Source organism: Sinocyclocheilus grahami, unplaced genomic scaffold (genome assembly GCF_001515645.1).
Source record: "Sinocyclocheilus grahami isolate Dianchi unplaced genomic scaffold, SAMN03320097.WGS_v1.1 scaffold439.1, whole genome shotgun sequence".
NCBI lineage: Eukaryota > Metazoa > Chordata > Actinopteri > Cypriniformes > Cyprinidae > Sinocyclocheilus > Sinocyclocheilus grahami.
Genome location: NW_015505618.1, coordinates 64,716 through 80,654, shown reverse-complemented (window position 1 = coordinate 80,654; position 15,939 = coordinate 64,716). Strand labels below are relative to the sequence as shown.

At 37.9% G+C, this 15,939-nt stretch overlaps 1 protein-coding gene across 2 annotated transcripts in view; it reads left to right on the top strand.

Annotated features, from left to right (window-relative positions):
- The window catches only part of tsc22d1 (TSC22 domain family, member 1), a 64,862-nt gene that overhangs the window by 36,192 nt on the left and 12,731 nt on the right, over positions 1-15,939 (top strand). Inside the window, exon 1 of one of the 2 annotated variants that reach the window (XM_016233792.1) lies at positions 14,372-14,979. The exons of the other annotated variant lie outside the window; for it this stretch is intronic. Within the exon in view, the coding sequence (XP_016089278.1) occupies positions 14,894-14,979 (86 nt within the window). The 5' untranslated portion in view covers positions 14,372-14,893. Of the gene's footprint in view, positions 1-14,371; positions 14,980-15,939 lie in introns of those variants that run through there. 2 annotated transcript variants of the gene reach the window in all.

The following is a 15,939-nucleotide window of genomic DNA, read 5'->3' as shown; positions in this document are numbered from 1 at the left end:
CAGAGGTCAACTGAATTCCCAGTAGTAATGTTAAGCATTACCGAGTCGCTCGACTGAGCTTCGCTTGTCATCATAGGAGCGCAGAGTGATGAAACGGGAATCTTTCAAAGACCAGACATGCTCACTCCATCATAAATACCAAGAATGACAGATCAACAAACTCGTGTGATTCCTGAAAAACTGTCAAAGAACTGACAGTCTTAAAAAGTGCTAGTCTTGGACTCAAGGCTACGCTGCTGGAAAAACGTTGAAATTCTCAGTGTCATTTGTATGAATCATCATGGTATATATTACCGTACAAAAGTTTGGAGTCGGTAATATTTATGTATTTTTAAAGAAGTGAATACTTTTGTTCAGAAAGGATACATTAAATTGATGAAACGCTACAGTAAAGACATTTATAATGTTACAAAGATTTCTATTTCAAACTAATGCTGTTCTTTTGAACTTTCTTTTTACCAAATAATCCTGAAAACGACTGTTTTCAACATTAATAATACTAAGGAATGTATCTTGAGCAGTGAATCAGCATATTAGAATGATTTCTGAAGGATCCCGTGACACTGAAGACTGGAGTAATGATGCTGAAAATTCAGCTTTGTGTTTTACATTAAACGGGTATTTTAAATTTGTATATTTAAAAAAAATATTGTTTTTACGGTATTATACTGTACCATTAATTTTTGGGACAAAGACTTGTTTTTCTTGATTTACTTTGCTCTGCGCTCTTAAGTTTTAGATTTGTAATCAAACACTTCATGAGTGGTTAAAATTCACAGTCTCTCGTTTTATTAAAGCATATTTTTTTAATGCATTTTGGATTCAACATGTAGAAATTACAACACTTTTTATACCTAGTCGCTCCCCCATTTCAGAGTGCAGAAACGTTTGGGACAGCGATATTATGCAAATGATGTTCACGTTTAGTGCTTTGTTTAGTCGGTAATATTTATGTATTTTTAAAGAAGTGAATACTTTTGTTCAGAAAGGATACATTAAATTGATGAAACGCTACAGTAAAGACATTTATAATGTTACAAAGATTTCTATTTCAAACTAATGCTGTTCTTTTGAACTTTCTTTTTACCAAATAATCCTGAAAATGACTGTTTTCAACATTAATAATACTAAGGAATGTATCTTGTGCATCAAATCAGCATATTAGAATGATTTCTGAAGGATCCCGTGACACTGAAGACTGGAGTAATGATGCTGAAAATTCAGCTTTGTGTTTTACATTAAACAGGTATTTTAAATTTGTATATTTAAAAAAAATATTGTTTTTACGGTATTATACTGTACCATTAATTTTTGGGACAAAGACTTGTTTTTCTTGATTTACTTTGCTCTGCGCTCTTAAGTTTTAGATTTGTAATCAAACACTTCATGAGTGGTTAAAATTCACAGTCTCTCGTTTTATTAAAGCATATTTTTTTAATGCATTTTGGATTCAACATGTAGAAATTACAACACTTTTTATACCTAGTCGCTCCCCCATTTCAGAGTGCAGAAACGTTTGGGACACAGCGATATTATGCAAATGGTGTTCACGTTTAGTGCTTTGTTGCATATCCTTTGCATGCAATGGCTGCTAGAAGTTTGCGACTCACCAGGTGTGGAGTATCTTCTCTGGTGATTTAGGCTGTTGTTCACATATAGATTGAGTAAAGCACATACATATAGAGCTCATCGAATATGGTAAAAGGAAACTCAGACGTGCTTGCTTTCATTTAATGAATTAAAGTCATATTGGGTTTGGAATGATATAAGGGTGAGTAATTGATGACAGAATTTTAATTTTTAGGGTGAACTATCCGTTTAGGTTTATCTTCAGCTTAAAGACATGTTAAAGATCTGGTCAGGATAAGTATTGATAGCAAGAGGTATTGATTAGAGCCCGACCAATATGGGTTTTTTGGGGCTGATACTGATATTAGGGAGTAAAAAAAAAAATTCTTATATTACACTTCATGAGTGGTTAAAATTCACAGTCTCTCGTTTTATTAAAGCATATTTTTTTATGCATTTTGGATTCAACATGTAGAAATTACAACACTTTTTATACCTAGTCGCTCCCCCATTTCAGAGTGCAGAAACGTTTGGGACACAGCGATATTATGCAAATGGTGTTCACGTTTAGTGCTTTGTTGCATATCCTTTGCATGCAATGGCTGCTAGAAGTTTGCGACTCACCAGGTGTGGAGTATCTTCTCTGGTGATTTAGGCTGTTGTTCACATATAGATTGAGTAAAGCACATACATATAGAGCTCATCGAATATGGTAAAAGGAAACTCAGACGTGCTTGCTTTCATTTAATGAATTAAAGTCATATTGGGTTTGGAATGATATAAGGGTGAGTAATTGATGACAGAATTTTAATTTTTAGGGTGAACTATCCGTTTAGGTTTATCTTCAGCTTAAAGACATGTTAAAGATCTGGTCAGGATAAGTATTGATAGCAAGAGGTATTGATTAGAGCCCGACCAATATGGGTTTTTTGGGGCTGATACGGGGGCTATCAACGCGGGGGTGGTCTCATTCGAAAGAGGGCCTCAAGACGAACACTCGAATTCACGTTCGAGAGGGTTCCTCGAGCTAAAGGGATCCCCCGAATTTGGTGTGGATTCGCCACGCCTTTACTATTATGCAAATGGTGTTCACGTTTAGTGCTTTGTTTCATATCCTTTGCATGCAATGGCTGCTAGAAGTTTGCGACTCACCAGGTGTGGAGTATCTTCTCTGGTGATTTAGGCTGTTGTTCACATATAGATTGAGTAAAGCACATACATATAGAGCTCATCGAATATGGTAAAAGGAAACTCAGACGTGCTTGCTTTCATTTAATGAATTAAAGTCATATTGGGTTTGGAATGATATAAGGGTGAGTAATTGATGACAGAATTTAAATTTTTAGGGTGAACTATCCGTTTAGGTTTATCTTCAGCTTAAAGACATGTTAAAGATCTGGTCAGGATAAGTATTGATAGCAAGAGGTATTGATTAGAGCCCGACCAATATGGGTTTTTTGGGGCTGATACTGATATTAGGGAGTAAAAAAAAAATTTCTTATATTCCGATATTCTTTGTGTATATTATAGTACAGTACCAGTCAAAAGTTTGGACACTTTCCCATTCGTGTGTCCAAACATTTGAGTGGTACTATATATAGAATACAGTATATACATAAACAGAATATATATACATAAAACACATTTTTTGCAATGATCACTCAAATGTGGTGATCAAACACTTATAATGATGTGACAAAGATATGTAATGATGGAGGCAGGGCATTTAACAATTTAACAAACTTTATTATCCAAAATGAGTCTGACATCAGTGCACTGAACAGTAAAGTTGAAGTTTATTCAACTTTAATTCAATTAAATTGCTTTCAACTTTATTCCCTTGAAATTAATTTCAAAATTAATTCACAGATTTGCGCTACTGTCTTCACACACAGACGAAACTTACTAGAGAAGTGTGACATAATATACCTCTGTAAATAAATATAAATTCACGTCTCGCACACTTTAATGCCCTTTGAATGTAACATGTACGTTCCCTTGGAACTGGAATCATGGTGGAAGTCCACTTCGCAGGGCACTTACGGTCGAATAAGACGACGCTTGAATGCTGCTGCCTGAACGAGATCTCCTTACTGAAGTGAAAGTGTTGGCTGGTGTCACTATCTCGCGAACGCGCCGGCGGATCTCCACCAAATTCGGGGGATCCCTTCAGCTCGAGGAGCCCTCTCAAACGCCACCCTCTGCATGTCGGTAGCCCCCCGGAATCGCTAGATCGGTCGGCGCCGGACCATGAATTTAACCACCCGTAACTCCCGAACCCCGGGGGCTATCAACGCGGGGGTGGTCTCATTCGAAAGAGGGCCTCAAGACGAACACTCGAATTCACGTTCGAGAGGGTTCCTCGAGCTAAAGGGATCCCCCGAATTTGGTGTGGATTCGCCACGCCTTTACGGAGATATGGCCGTTCAAAGTTTCAATGGTTTTCCATAGCGTTTCATCCAGGTCGCCAGTAGCAAACAATGGAGCGTGTAATTAAGACAAACTAAGTAAGACAAATTAAGTAATTACACCATTTCAAGCATTTTATCTGCGTTATGTTTTGTAAAAAAAAAATTCATATCTGCTGCATATTCATCGATACAGATATATCTGTGACAGGCTCATATCGGCCGATTAATATCGGCTAAACGATATATTGGTTGGGCTCTAGTATTGATGGTGTTCCTCAAAATGTTTTTTTGTGCACAATAAGCCATTTATACACTTGAAATCCAAATCTAATTTAAATCGCAAACGTGGTTAACAAACGAGGTCATCGCATATAATCATGATCAGACCGTACTGACTGATATTTAGGTCAGTGCATAAATGCAGCAGTCACTTCTGTCTTTGATCGTGTTTTCCCTCTCCACTGACAGCACTGTGCTCCACCGCACACAGCACACGTGTTGTGCTGCCAGCCCTGCGGAAGGAGGCGGTGGGTTCTTTTGCTCTGCGCCCGTGCCCCCTTCCTGTCTAAACAAAGGGGAGGACTGGCAGAGGGAGAGGAGCCGTGTTCCCGCACAGTGATTAGTGCGAACGGGGGGTCCCCTCTCCAAATGTAACGGTGGTTATGTAACGCACAATGAGGACAGGCGAGGCTCGAGGCTCCCTCACGTTCTCTTCCGCCTGAATGGAGAAAAAGGGATACGGGAGAGGGATGTATGCTGGTCGATGGGGTGGGAGGAGAGATTCCTGTAGTCTCCACAGAGACAGAGGAACACAGGGCCTCCGCTCCTACACACACGCACTGCATTCCACTGCAGATTTTTGATAACTAAATTACATGCAGGATATTTGTCCGTGTATGATTTTGCATAGCGGAGAAAATTCAGCATAGCCATTTCATCATTTTGCTTTCTCAAGATGCAGATCTTTTTGTTTTTTGCACTTTAGCCTAATTTTAATTGATGTGATGGGTATAAAGAAAATAGAAGTTGTTGAGCAGAAGAGCGGATGACATAATGACACAAGCTCTTCTTAAACTTGCATCTTCTTAAACTTGCAACTTCTTAAACCCAGCACTAGGCCTGGGCGGTGCGATACTGTGTAACAGCTATGCAATACTTTCGGGTTGCGTCTTATTTGATTATTTTCTATTTTTATTTGGAATTTAATCAAGGGATGCACAGATACCACTTTTTTCAGAACGAGACCGATACTTTCATTTTTGGAACTCGCCGTTACCGATACCTGTATTTAAACAACATTTGTAATTTATTTGTAAATATTGGGTACAGAAACAAAATAATAGTAATAATAATAATATGAATCATGTTAGTCCATTGCAGCAGCTCAATAATGTAATCACAAAGCGTTTCCTAAAATAATGCAGGGAACCACTCATTATACATTATACGAGTGCTATTTTGGTGAAGTAATTTGCGTCACGCTCTGTGTACACGGACCCTCGCGTAAGAGTAAAAACCAAAGTATACTTGTGGCCTTAAAGCAAGCTAAACATATGCAGCACGCACATGTTTGTATTGGTGCAGAATGAGAGTCTGCTAGTTTCACTTCTGCTTTAAATAAAGTTGTGTATGCTTGACGTTTAAAATAAATGCTGGTTATAGTGAATTCCCCTATAATTTTTGTTTGTTTTATATTTACGATTTAGTTTTAATCCAAATGCATGGTCTAATGGAGCGAACAGCAATCAAGATCATGCAACAAGTGCGCGCTCTCGGACTCTCTCGCTCTCTCCTTACCGTCAAATAACTTTAGTAACTTGTGCATTGTTTTACTTGCTTGCTTTTGACATATCCCAACAAACTACAAACTTTCCAGTGATGTCTGTGAGATATTCACTCGATACTCTTATATTAATTACTTGCATGTACTTCATAGACATCCTTAATCTCTAATAACTCCATTCTACTCTCTGTTGTTCTGTTTTCAGTGTTTCTTTTTCTGGACACAGCTTTTCACACGCTGTTTGGTATCGGCTTTTGGTATCGAGGCATTTTTACGAGCACAGGAGTGCAGTATCGGGGCCGATACCAGTATCAGTATCGGTGCATCCCTAATTTAATCAGGTACCTTTAAATAAGTAATAATTATCCGAAATTGTTTTTTTTATTAAAAAAGGATATAAAATGTAAGATATATAATTTGTACATTTAAATGATGTGTTTGTATATTTAAATGAAATCCCTTTTTTTTTTTTTTTTTTTTTTTTTTTTATTTTTTTTTTTTTATATTAAATTTTCACCAAAAAAAAAAAATTATATATTTACTCCTTACCGTCAAATAACTTTAGTAACTTGTGCATTGTTTTACTTGCTTGCTTTTGACATATCCCAACAAACTACAAACTTTCCAGTGATGTCTGTGAGATATTCACTCGATACTCTTATATTAATTACTTGCATGTACTTCATAGACATCCTTAATCTCTAATAACTCCATTCTACTCTCTGTTGTTCTGTTTTCAGTGTTTCTTTTTCTGGACACAGCTTTTCACACGCTGTTTGGTATCGGCTTTTGGTATCGAGGCATTTTTACGAGCACAGGAGTGCAGTATCGGGGCCGATACCAGTATCAGTATCGGTGCATCCCTAATTTAATCAGGTACCTTTAAATAAGTAATAATTATCCGAAATTGTTTTTTTTATTAAAAAAGGATATAAAATGTAAGATATATAATTTGTACATTTAAATGATGTGTTTTTGTATTTAAATGAAATCCCTTTTTTTTTTTTTTTTTTTTACTAATGTAAGATTACTCACAATGATAAAAATGTATGAATTTATCCACACATATAAATACAGTAGTCAACATATGAAGTGGATCAAAAAAGTTAATCAAAGCTGTCCTAAGACAAGAACGGGTATTGTTTTGGTTTTAGGACAACTTTGATTAAATGTTTTGATCCACTTCAAATGTTGACTACTTTATATCGACACAAAACAAAAGACAAAACAGTAGGTTTTTAAATAAGGCTAATAATCAAGGTAAAAATGCAGTAATTAAAAAAAAATAATATCTGTCTATAAATAATTAATGATCGCTTATTTTTCAGAAATAGTATTTGTATAATGTTTCGATGGAGAAATGAGAATTGGTCATTCTCACTTTGTGGTCATAGTTCTGATTAAATTAAAACCGCAAAAGTTCAAAATTCAACATTCAAAAATTCCGCATTTGCATATGATCGCTTGTCTTATGTCTGTTGGTTGCCACGACTTCATGAACATCACAGCTTAATATGTTGCAACCAGGATGCACTTTTAATCCTGCCAAAGTCAGCAAAGTAAATTCAAACCATTTACTTCAACTGTATTATTATGACTGCCACCTATCATTTAGAAATGCCACCGTGATGAAAAGTAGTGCTTCATGCCTCGAGGCAGTTGCTTCATGTGTCTCTGTGACTGTAGTCAGTGTCGCCATACAGTGAGTCACGCTTCTGTTTTTGCCAAGCGTTTAGAGCGGCTCCAGCGCTGCTGCAGGTGTGATTGCTCACGCAGGCCAGCACACGACTGCAGAGATGCTTCTGATGTTTTCGTGGAGGGAGGGCTTGGAATTTGTCCCACCTCATTGCCCGGACAACTGCGTGGCTCACATCGTGGGCTCTTTTCCATAAGCAAACTGGATTCTGCCGGTTGGCGCTGAGCGTATATATTCTTCTCAAAATTAGGGCAGAGCAGAAAGAGAGGAGCACTCGTCACAAGCTGACATGACAGATGGAGAGAGGGAGCAGGCGGGGGAGTCAGCTCAGTGAATCTGGAAAAACAGGCAGTGTAGTTTAGAAAGAAAAAGCGCCAACAGAGACAAGCTAAATTATTGGGCAAATAATTGGCCCCAGTGTTGTGTGTGCACTGTGCATTTACATAAGGCATTTCCCTAGGTGTCTAACATGGAAATATTTGGGATTCATGGTCAAAACTTTGGACTTTTTTATGGCTGACACAGGTACCAATATCTAAAGAGCAGGGTTGCTGATAATAAAGTCTGTACACTCAGAGAAAAAGGTACAAAATCTGTCACTAGGGCTGGAACCTTACAAAAGGTACACCTTTGTTCCTTTTTTCCGTAAAAAGGTGCATATTAGTGTCCTACAGATACATATTAGTACCTAAAATGCTTAATATATGTTGGTACAGTAACAATTCTTTCTGTTGGCCTGATTGGGCTTCTATCACATTTTTTGCTTAACCTGCTGATGTTTTTTTACTAACCTAACAAATAAATATAAATAAAAGTACACACACAACCATGTTTGGAGTCAGTAAAACATAGAATTTTTTTTAATCCTTTATTAGCAAGGATGCATTAAACTGATCATAAAAGACCGTAAAGACATTCAAATGTCACATAGATTTGTATTTCAAATAAATGCTGTTCATCTTAACTTTCTATTCATCAAAGATATCTGGAAAAATAGAATATCACCGTTTCCACAAAAATGTTAAGCAACACCAATGATTTCAACATTAACGTTTCTTGAGCAGCAAATCGGCATATTAGAATGATTTCTAAAGGATCATGTGACACTGAAGACTGGAGTAATGTTGCTGAAAATTCAGCTTTGCCAAGAATAAAAAATTAAATGGCAAAATTATATTAATCAGCCTAACACTATTGGAGATAATTGAAAAAACAACTTGTTTGCTGTTGGTTTGGTACGCAGTTGCACATGAATCTAGAATGATTCATGTTTTTAACCAAAATAATCATGAGCTGAGGGCAGGCTTATCTCTTTTGTTACATCAGGGTAATTGCTGCTCAGTCTGTGAACATGAACCCTGCTTCACCTGAGAACCGCTTATGTCTGTTGGTTGCCACGACTTCATGAACATCACAGCTTAATATGTTGCAACCAGGATGCACTTTTAATCCTGCCAAAGTCAGCAAAGTAAATTCAAACCATTTACTTCAACTGTATTATTATGACTGCCACCTATCATTTAGAAATGCCACCGTGATGAAAAGTAGTGCTTCATGCCTCGAGGCAGTTGCTTCATGTGTCTCTGTGACTGTAGTCAGTGTCGCCATACAGTGAGTCACGCTTCTGTTTTTGCCAAGCGTTTAGAGCGGCTCCAGCGCTGCTGCAGGTGTGATTGCTCACGCAGGCCAGCACACGACTGCAGAGATGCTTCTGATGTTTTCGTGGAGGGAGGGCTTGGAATTTGTCCCACCTCATTGCCCGGACAACTGCGTGGCTCACATCGTGGGCTCTTTTCCATAAGCAAACTGGATTCTGCCGGTTGGCGCTGAGCGTATATATTCTTCTCAAAATTAGGGCAGAGCAGAAAGAGAGGAGCACTCGTCACAAGCTGACATGACAGATGGAGAGAGGGAGCAGGCGGGGGAGTCAGCTCAGTGAATCTGGAAAAACAGGCAGTGTAGTTTAGAAAGAAAAAGCGCCAACAGAGACAAGCTAAATTATTGGGCAAATAATTGGCCCCAGTGTTGTGTGTGCACTGTGCATTTACATAAGGCATTTCCCTAGGTGTCTAACATGGAAATATTTGGGATTCATGGTCAAAACTTTGGACTTTTTTATGGCTGACACAGGTACCAATATCTAAAGAGCAGGGTTGCTGATAATAAAGTCTGTACACTCAGAGAAAAAGGTACAAAATCTGTCACTAGGGCTGGAACCTTACAAAAGGTACACCTTTGTTCCTTTTTTCCGTAAAAAGGTGCATATTAGTGTCCTACAGATACATATTAGTACCTAAAATGCTTAATATATGTTGGTACAGTAACAATTCTTTCTGTTGGCCTGATTGGGCTTCTATCACATTTTTTGCTTAACCTGCTGATGTTTTTTTACTAACCTAACAAATAAATATAAATAAAAGTACACACACAACCATGTTTGGAGTCAGTAAAACATAGAATTTTTTTTAATCCTTTATTAGCAAGGATGCATTAAACTGATCATAAAAGACCGTAAAGACATTCAAATGTCACATAGATTTGTATTTCAAATAAATGCTGTTCATCTTAACTTTCTATTCATCAAAGATATCTGGAAAAATAGAATATCACCGTTTCCACAAAAATGTTAAGCAACACCAATGATTTCAACATTAACGTTTCTTGAGCAGCAAATCGGCATATTAGAATGATTTCTAAAGGATCATGTGACACTGAAGACTGGAGTAATGTTGCTGAAAATTCAGCTTTGCCAAGAATAAAAAATTAAATGGCAAAATTTATATTAATCAGCCTAACACTATTGGAGATAATTGAAAAAACAACTTGTTTGCTGTTGGTTTGGTACGCAGTTGCACATGAATCTAGAATGATTCATGTTTTTAACCAAAATAATCATGAGCTGAGGGCAGGCTTGTTATCTCTTTTGTTACATCAGGGTAATTGCTGCTCAGTCTGTGAACATGAACCCTGCTTCACCTGAGAACCGTGTGATTTTGGTCCTGTGCTGTTCACACACTACATATACTGTAGAGTTGCAGTAGGAACGTTGTGTTCCCGAGTGCAGTCGTGAGGAGATACCGCTTCTACATAACAGTGGGATGGATTGAGATGATGCGAGAACCTTCTCCGATTATCCCAGTGATCATACTGCAGTTTAAACTAGATCAGGCAGCAGCCTCAATGCTTTCTCTGCATGCTGTAAGAAGTCTCATTTGTAAAAGTGGTTTAAAGCAAAGAAAAACATTCACAGAAGCTTTAACACTCCATGAAAAGATGGAAGGCTGCTGGGTGCTTTGATAAGCTGTTTTGCTTGGACGCAAAAAACTGTAAGATGCCTCAAAACATATTTCAAGTTTGTTTGTTGTATTTATATTTTTATGGTACAGCACAAGTTTTTTTTTTTTTTGTCTCTAGGAACTAATTCAATTCTATCGTGTTTTAATAATAAACCCACAATATTATTTTGTATTAATTATCTAAAAAAAAAATCCTCAATAAAATGAAATAAATGTATTTAAAATTAAATAAAACTAATTTAATTATCAATAAAAAGTTTTTTGTTTTTTTTGGAGAGGGAAGTTGGAGTGGGAAACTGTGAAAGTGTAGTGACAAGAACAGGCCAACTTTGACATACCAAGTTTTCATTTATGGTATCAGTCCGACATAATATTGCCACATCTTGACAGTGTCTGCAAACATACCAAAAAGCCCACAAATCGCATTAGGAGCTCGAGTGGAAGTAATGCTCGTGCTTGACTGGCCGTCTGCATCAAGAACATCATGTACAATGTAAACAACCCCCCTCTCAAATCCCCCTCAATTCGCCTACATCCCAGCTATTGTCTCCACTCGATCAGCCCCAACGAACTGGAGCTTAACTGCACCATCAATGGCTGTTTGTCTCCGACAGTCTTCAGTGTACTACTTCTGAAGTGTTCTCTTGAGAAAAGTGCTCTTATACAGCGGCGAATCCATTAATGCTACAATATATTGCGTGCAAAAGTGCTATAAGTGTCGCACAATGCAAAATAAAACGACTGCGTGAATTCCCAGAGTCTAACGTCTCGACAGTGCCTCGTCTGTCACTTTATATAAAGGCTACAGTGCTTCCAGACAAAAGGAGAGGGCGGACCGGTGCAGATTTGGTGCGTGGCAAGGGAAGAAGGCTTCTACTATTCTAGCCGCAGGCCTTCGTGCTTTCTGTAGTGGAAATGACTTCAATGAATCATCCCGGGTCTTTTCTGTGCCTGTTTTGCTTTTGGGCTAATCCTGATAATTCCAGATTTCACTCCACATTACTTATACCGGTTTATTCTGTGTGCAAACTACTAGCACAGTTACATAATTGTAATTGCATGAGGAGGTTGTCGATTGTTCACACATCCCTAAACGCTGGAGGAACGTGCCACTCAACGGAAAATAAAACCGCTGCTCACAAACCTGTGGGACTAACCGAAGCAACTTGTTGCATTTTCCATTTTAAAAGGCACATTACGCCTATAATCGCTGCTAAAAATCATTTCATTAGGAGTGAATGGTGGAATTTTTAAATGCACAGCCGACTCTTCTTAGAAAAGCGCTGCTGTATTAAGTCATATTGCGCAGTAAATGCACACATGCTCCTTTTCTTGCTCATGGAGTGAAACTTGCTGAGGTTGTCCAGTCTATTCTGTGTGTGCTGCACTGTCAGAGTTGGAGCTGGAGAATACAGGATGAAGCTCTGTTGTGCAACCTGCTGCTGTCAGCCCAATTGGCAAAATGGCACTTTCTGTCACGCAGAGTGGCAAAGTGGCCTTCATTTGTTCGTGTCGAAATCCCACAATGTGATCTCACAGGTTCATGAGATGCAAACCTGCAAACAGGTTCAATGTTCTTACATAATAATGATTGTTTTTTTGTCAATTTATAATGCCAACTTGTATAGCAGTATGCAGGGTACACATTCAGAGTCCTGATGTGTTAAGTTGGTGGACAAATCCAGGCATTGTGTTGTAAATCTGGCAAAATCATAAACTAGGTTCAGGTTGAAGACTGTGGAGAATGGCATCTGCACTCTGACTCTCAGATAAGTTACAGACACTGAGGGTGGCCGGTTGCCTAGTGCCTGTCTAAATGCACTATTTGAAACGCGTAACCTTTCTGTACATTTTGTGACTCGTGAGTCTCGGGAGCTGCTGACGGCAGGGCTTCTGCAAGCAGCCGTCCTCATCTGCACAGTCTCCATTTCAGCCCAACTCTCTGCGAATCTCTCCAAGCACTTAATCAAATCATGTTTGCCTATTTTACATGTAAATATTGAGGCTGGCCAGTTCTCAGACAAGGGCTGTCATGATTACGAAACTTGCTGCCGATAAATGGTCACTCATGTCACTTACAGCGCAAACTTAATACACATACACAATTTATTTACAATGAATTTAAACGCACGAGATGTATGATTTCCTGTAAGGCTTTGTAAACACGTTAACCATGGTAGACTGGCCTGAATATCAGTTTAATAAAATTACATGTTAATGTTTGTTCTATAGAACTAATTCTTGTTCTTGACGAGTTATCTCGTCTTTTAGAAGAAAACACTTCCCCGCCAAAGACGAGTTTTTACGGCTTTTTGTGTTTTCACTGTTATACAATCGGGGGCGCTATTACGCATCTTCTGAATGAGTACAAAACCTCCCGAACAAAAACACACGCTAACGGGATGGAAAAACTAGCGATCTCTTATGTAAACGGATGCATATGAAAAAATAATGCGATCATCAGCAATAGACAGCATATAAATGAAAACGGCATAATGTTACTGAGTAAAATGTTGATCCAGGAAGTGGTATATGTCTGTGCAAGCTTTGGAGGTGTTGATGGAAGCGATTTACTGGATTTATGCTTTGATAATCGTACTGAATATTATCTAGATGTAGTTTTTGATAAAAATGTGATTCTCACCTTTTTGCTCAATTATGCATTTTTCTGAAACCTGCCTATATTCAAGTGTTAATAAAAAAAAGAATGCTTTAAGCTAGAATAAAACAGATTTTTTTTTGTTTAAAAGTAGAGGCTCTGATCTTTATTTTGGTGTGTTGCTTATTCAAATATTCATACAGCAAAATATACTGGAGGCCATCACATTTTAGTGAAAATCATCAAAATCGCTGGCGGTGGCTAGCAACTTTTTTTTTTAAATGCTGGCGGGGAAAGAGTTAAAGATATTTAGTTTATTATTAATTATTATATTATAATATTAAAATGGTTATTTATTATTTCATATTTTTTGCCTTTTTTCTTTAAAAATTAAAATTTTTGGAAAGCACTGTCATGTTCATACGGTATCTGGTAATGGCTAAGAATGTTTGCAAAAATGTTAAAAGGCGAAACCCATACTGCATCATGTGCATAATGTATTATCATAATGCAAGCTGCACTGTGGACTTGAAATGAACCATATTTAAAACACGCCTACTTGAAGGTCATATGGAGTGCACTCATAACACTAGAAACGGAGACAAGTGCACTGAAAAAAAAAAGAAGGTGTGGACACTATTTTCACTCAGAAATTGCTAGTAATTAGTAAATTTGCTAGGAGAAAAAATGGCACCAAAATGGCAAGTAACAGAATTAAACGTCAAGTAGAAAAGTTTTAGAATCTGAAATATTATGAAAGCTTGATTTTAATGTCTGAGCTTCAGTCAGTCAAGTCAAGTATTCATTCTGATCAGCTGTTTGTAGCCCACAGAAAGACACGTAAGCACAGGAGCCTCAGTGCCATTCAGAGCTCTCACTGAGTGTTATATGAACAGGTAAAACCCCTGCCATTGTTGGGATCCGGAATAATTTTTTTTTTTTTTACTGCGAACAGCCTAAGCTGCAGAGACTTGTGTGGGGGTTTCACCCGCCGCACACGCTGTAAGCCTGAATCAGGCTACGATACTGATGAGAAGTGACAAGATAAGTCCCGGCTCAAGTGCAGGGGCCCGTCTCTTCTCTCCACAGGGGAGAAATGCACGCTTCTGTGCCGGGAAAAGAAAAGAGGGGAAAAAAACATCGGGACAGGATAGCCATTGAGGGTTGTGAGGACGGCAGGCTCCCCGAGAGCACGGGTGCGTGCGAGAAGCCATCATTGAATATTTTAATCTCCGCTGCTGGTTTATGTAACAGTCACGTGACCCATCAATGACGTGACATCACAGCTTGCCCTACTCTTGTTTTCACTCAATCGTTCACGAATCTCCCTGTAAGATGCACAAAGGCAGTATGGGGGAAAGGACCACTGAGCGTTTACCAGGCCTTGTGATTGTTTAGCCTTTACTACTGCTGGAGAAGAGAAAGGGAGCCAAACGGTGGCCATGCCTCTTTGTGCATGTGCTCGTGTGTGTGTGTTTGAGCCATGTGAGGAATAGCGGAGCAAGTTCTGTGTTTGAAGGACCGCTGATTGACACATCAATGAGAGAAACAGTCCTCCGAGTTCACGGCCGAGACGAAATGGCCATGAAGCTATTGTTCTGGGAGTTAGAGCAGCATTTGAAAAGGTAAAGTGTGTTTTACACTGCCTTGACTTAAATCTGCATACAGCATTTTCTGTTCATATGCTTTATTTGGAAGATATTTTAGATGTGGAAAGATTGAAAATGCATGCAAATTCATTTGACATCATGAATGAAAGGTATGCCTCTATTTCTTGGAGTGTCTCAGGAGGTCTTTGTTCCTCTGAGCATCATGTGTGTGTCAGATTAATCTGGTCCTTTTAATGAGGAGATCGGGTTCACTATTTTTCTTTTTTTTTTTCTCCATTGTACATGTAGAGAATAAAAATCGAGGAAATCAAAGTACATTTTGAGTTACAGAAAGAAGTGTTTTTAGTTCCAAATCGTATTTGGTGCTTTGACATTCTATGCATCTCCAGAATTTTATTATTTCCTGTCAGATGTCAATTGATCTCTGTTGGAATTCATTTATATTTAGGGTAAACGTACCTATTAAGCTCATCAAAATCTACAGTGAGACATTTTTAGGGCACAAGATATTGGTTTCAGTACAAAAAGTTGTTAAAATAAAATCTTAATCTCTCTCATAAAAATATTTAATTTTAAATGACAAAAGCATTTCAATTAAGATATACATCATTAAATTAAAAAAGTCTGGCTGTGCTTAATGGGTACATGTTTGTACCCTTTAAGCACACCCCTGTTCCCATTAAGCTCATATCATGTTTTATTAAAAATTCTTGTTTATTTTAAGGAAATTCTTTAAAGAATAATTGTAAAAAATATATATTTTTTTGAAGGTACAAAGTCAATCACAAAAAAACAGAACACTAAAATCAAGCAACAAGACATTCAAGTCGATCAGTTATATATTCATAATGAAGTGTCATTTAAGCACATTGCAACATCTAGACTAGTCCACGTTCAGCTAAGTAACGCATTCAAAAATCAAATAAAACACACCAATAAAACATTTAATTCATGGGGATGAACACAGAAACTAGC